This window comes from Ictalurus punctatus, chromosome 7 (genome assembly GCF_001660625.3).
Source record: "Ictalurus punctatus breed USDA103 chromosome 7, Coco_2.0, whole genome shotgun sequence".
Taxonomy (NCBI): domain Eukaryota; kingdom Metazoa; phylum Chordata; class Actinopteri; order Siluriformes; family Ictaluridae; genus Ictalurus; species Ictalurus punctatus.
In genome coordinates, this window is record NC_030422.2 from 29,863,122 (window position 1) to 29,867,599 (window position 4,478).

Sequence of the window (4,478 nt, forward strand, 5' to 3'; positions counted from 1 at the left end):
GTTATTACGCGGTCGCAGAAGTAAGACGACTAAAAGAATGGAGCGCTTCCTGTCGAACGCATTTGTATATATTATATTTCACAACATTTGACACCAATAAAATACAAATGTCAAAAAAAACCCAAAAAAAAAACATAATTATTTCTCTCTCATTCTTTGTTCTGTCTTTGAACCAGAAAGGAAAATATATATATAAATAAATAAATAGTATACACACACATCCACCTGTCTTTCTCTTTTCCTTCCTCGCTATTTCACACCTTTGGAAGTGCAGGGATTATTTATAGTATCCTTTAAATGCGCCACCTGAAGTCAACGAGAGTGAAATTCCCAATCCGGTACTACAGTGAGAATGAAAGAGTGCACACGTAGCTGTCCTGCTAGAACACACCACACTAAAGGCTTTAACGGCGTATTTACACCCTGTGTTCAATCTCACGATCTCATTACGTCCTCCGGTGTTTCCGATCTCAGGACATTTTTATCGCCCCCCCCCCACACACACACACAAGGCGTGGCCGAACACGAATACAGAGCGATCCACGCTCGTTATATCGTGTTTCCTGGAGACAATGTGCAAATGTATGAGACTTTTCATTGACGATTATTTCGATACTTTGTAAATCCCTCTCACAAACGCATGACAGCTTGTTTATGGTGATTAGGCGTCCATGCTTAGCGTTGTCATGACTTTGTTCACATTAGAAGTTTTACGTATATACACACACACACACACACACACACACACACACAAAAAGCCTCCTTCATATGTTCTTTGTGTTCGGGTATACTTTTTGGGATTTAGGCAGGACCCAACAGCAGAGGGTTTTCCTGACAGATCCAGTGGACTGTTATTTTTGATGAGTGTGTGTATTAAAGGGGTAAGTGTGTGTCCCTACACTGTGTCCCTACACTGTGTTCCTACACGCTGTTCCTTCACTGTGTTCCTTCACTGTGTTCCTTCACTGTGTTCCTTCACTGTGTCCCTACACTGTGCCCCTACACTGTGCTCCTACACTGTGTCCCTACACTGTGCCCCTACACTGTGTCCCTACACTATGCCCCTACACTGTGTCCCTTCACTGTGTCCCTACACTGTGTCCCTTCACTGTGTCCCTACACTGTGTCCCTTCACTGTGTCCCTTCACTGTGTCCCTACACTGTGTCCCTACACTGTGTCCCTACACTATGCCCCTACACTGTGTCCCTACACTGTGCCCCTACACTGTGTCCCTACACTGTGTCCCTACACTGTGTCCCTACACTATGCCCCTACACTGTGTCCCTACACTATGCCCCTACACTGTGTCCCTACACTGTGTCCCTACACTATGCCCCTACACTGTGTCCCTACACTATGCCCCTACACTGTGTCCCTACACTATGCCCCTACACTGTGTCCCTACACTGTGTCCCTTCACTGTGTCCCTACACTGTGTCCCTTCACTGTGTCCCTACACTGTGTCCCTTCACTGTGTCCCTACACTGTGTCCCTTCACTGTGTCCCTACACTGTGTCCCTACACTGTGTCCCTACACTGTGTCCCTTCACTGTGTCCCTACACTGTGTCCCTACACTGTGTCCCTTCACTGTGTCCCTACACTGTGTCCCTTCACTGTGTCCCTACACTGTGTCCCTTCACTGTGTCCCTACACTGTGTCCCTACACTGTGTCCCTAAACTGTGTCCCTACACTGTGTCCCTTCACTGTGTCCCTACACTGTGTCCCTTCACTGTGTCCCTACACTGTGTCCCTACACTGTGTCCCTTCACTGTGTCCCTTCACTGTGTCCCTACACTGTGTCCCTTCACTGTGTCCCTACACTGTGTCCCTTCACTGTGTCCCTACACTGTGTCCCTACACTGTGTCCCTACACTGTGTCCCTTCACTGTGTCCCTTCACTGTGTCCCTACACTGTGCCCCTACACTGTGCCCCTACACTGTGCTCCTACACTGTGTCCCTACACTGTGTCCCTACACTGTGTCCCTTCACTGTGTCCCTTCACTGTGTCCCTACACTGTGTCCCTACACTGTGTCCCTTCACTGTGTCCCTACACTGTGTCCCTACACTGTGTCCCTTCACTGTGTCCCTACACTGTGTCCCTTCACTGTGTCCCTACACTGTGTCCCTTCACTGTGTCCCTACACTGTGTCCCTACACTGTGTCCCTTCACTGTGTCCCTACACTGTGTCCCTACACTGTGCCCCTACACTGTGTTCCTACACTGTGTCCCTTCACTGTGTCCCTACACTGTGTCCCTTCACTGTGTCCCTACACTGTGCCCCTACACTGTGTTCCTACACTGTGTCCCTTCACTGTGTCCCTTCACTGTGTCCCTACACTGTGTCCCTACACTGTGTCCCTTCACTGTGTCCCTTCACTGTGTCCCTACACTGTGTCCCTACACTGTGTCCCTACACTGTGTCCCTTCACTGTGTCCCTACACTGTGCCCCTACACTGTGTCCCTACACTGTGTCCCTACACTGTGTTCCTATGGATAAATGGATATGGAATGGATAAATAATTCAGTTAATAAGTGAATAAATGAATTATTTATATATAATATATATAAATATATAAATGAATGAAGGAGTGTGTTAATAAATGAATAAACAAGTGAATGAATGATTGAACGACTGAATGTGTTAATAAGTGAACGAATGAGTGAATGAAAATGTAACTGAATGCATGAGCACATGAATGAATGAATAACTGAATGAGTGAAGTAATGAATAAGTGAATAAATGAGTGAATTTTGTTAATGAGTGGGTAAAGGAATGACTGTGTTCATATATATATATGTGTGTGTGTGTGTGTGTGTGTGTGTGTGTGTGTGTGTGTGTGTGTATGAATTAAATGAATTTAATTAATGAGTGACTAAATGAATTACTGTGTTAATCAATATATGTACGTGTGTATGAATGAATGTGTGTATGAATGGATAAATAATTCCATTAAGAAGTGAATAAATTAATTATCTTGTTTTATATATATATATATATATATATATATATATATATATATATATATATATATATATATATATATATATATATATATACAAATGAATAAATGAATGAATGGATGAGTGTATTAATAAATGAATAATTAAGTGAATGAATAAATGAACGAATAACTGTATGAGTGAATTAATTAATTAATGAATAAGTGAATGAATGAATGAATGAATCAGTGATGAGCGAGAGAATGAATGAATGTGTGTATGAATGGATAAATAATTCCATTAATAAGTGAATTATTTTGTTAAATATATATATATACACAAATGAATGAATGAATAACTGGATGAGTGAATGAATGAATGAATGAATAAGTGAATGAATGAATGAATCAGTGATGAGCGAGAGAATGAATGAATAAATTAAGAAGTGAATTTAAAAAATGATTGTGTTATTAAATGTATGTATGAATGAATGAATGAATGAATGAAGGAATGAAGGAATGAATGAATGCATTGTGACTGAGTGAATGAATGAATGATTTAATTACCCAGTGAATATACCCTGGATCACATGCCAGTCAATCACTGAGCACCATGCACCCACGCACACACACACACACACACACACACACACACACACACACACACACACAAGGGCAATTTATCGTCGCCGGTACACCTTCTGGCGTGTTAAAGGGAGGTGGAAGAAACCGGAGAACCCAGAGGAAACCCACACGGACCCAGGGAGAACGTGTGAGAGGGTAACTCGAGTGCAGGGTCGAACCAGGGATCCTGGAGCTGTCGTATCCTGATTTCATTTCATACTGTTCTGATATTATTTAGCTGTGTTTTCTAATATTTTATTTAAATATCTCTGAATAACAAAAATGTAAAGTCTGCTATGATCTGTATTTTTGCACAGATTTTATTTTGGAATGTACTGACGATATGTGGGAAAAGTTGTTGTTGTTGTTGTTGTTGTTGTTTACACTGATACAACAGTATAACATGTGATTAAATGTGATTAATGTAAGGATTATTTCATGAACTCGTAAAATAAGAGAAGAATGTATTATTGCGCATGACTGTGGTCTTGTGCAGCTGTGTCTACTCTCAGCTGTACACTTGTAGCTTGTAACTGTTGCAGTGCAGCACTCTCTTACTCATTATAATACAACAGAGTGATATGCGGTCACGTGGAAAAGATGTGAAGGAGCATTGCTCCATGTCATGCCCTGAGTACGGTGTCTCTGCAGAACAACAACAACAACAACAAAAAAAAGCGTTTTCAAATTATTGGACGTTTTTCAAACTCTTAACCTGATTTGTTAAGATAACCCTAACCCTAACCCTAACAGTAGTAGATTGGATGGTTGAAGAACGCCTGTCCGGTCTGAAGACGCCCACTGATTGGGAAACGCCCATTTATGTTCCGCAGAGACCCAGATTAACACGTGACACCAGTGTGAACGGTGTGTGTGAATTACGTGGGAGAATACAGTGGTTGGGGGGG

General features: G+C 42.1%; 2 protein-coding genes across 2 annotated transcripts in view; both read left to right on the plus strand.

The window, feature by feature from the left end:
• The first annotated feature begins 1,188 nt into the window (after positions 1-1,188).
• On the plus strand, positions 1,189-2,523 carry LOC128633108 (keratin-associated protein 10-6-like). The gene has a single exon (XM_053681842.1). The coding sequence runs from the start codon at positions 1,189-1,191 to the stop codon at positions 2,521-2,523; it is 1,335 nt and encodes a 444-aa protein (XP_053537817.1).
• Positions 2,524-3,080: 557 nt separating this feature from the next.
• adcy1b (adenylate cyclase 1b) overlaps positions 3,081-4,478 on the plus strand; it is a gene marked incomplete at its 3' end in the record, with an annotated part of 89,316 nt that continues 87,918 nt past the window's right edge. Inside the window, exon 1 of the mRNA XM_053681843.1 lies at positions 3,081-4,478. This exon is cut by the window's right edge and continues 1,123 nt beyond it.

Excerpts from the sequence above, each read along its gene's own strand:
- LOC128633108 (XM_053681842.1), top strand. The coding sequence starts at position 1,189 with ATGCCCCTACACTGTGTCCCTACACTGTGCCCCTACACTGTGTCCCTA.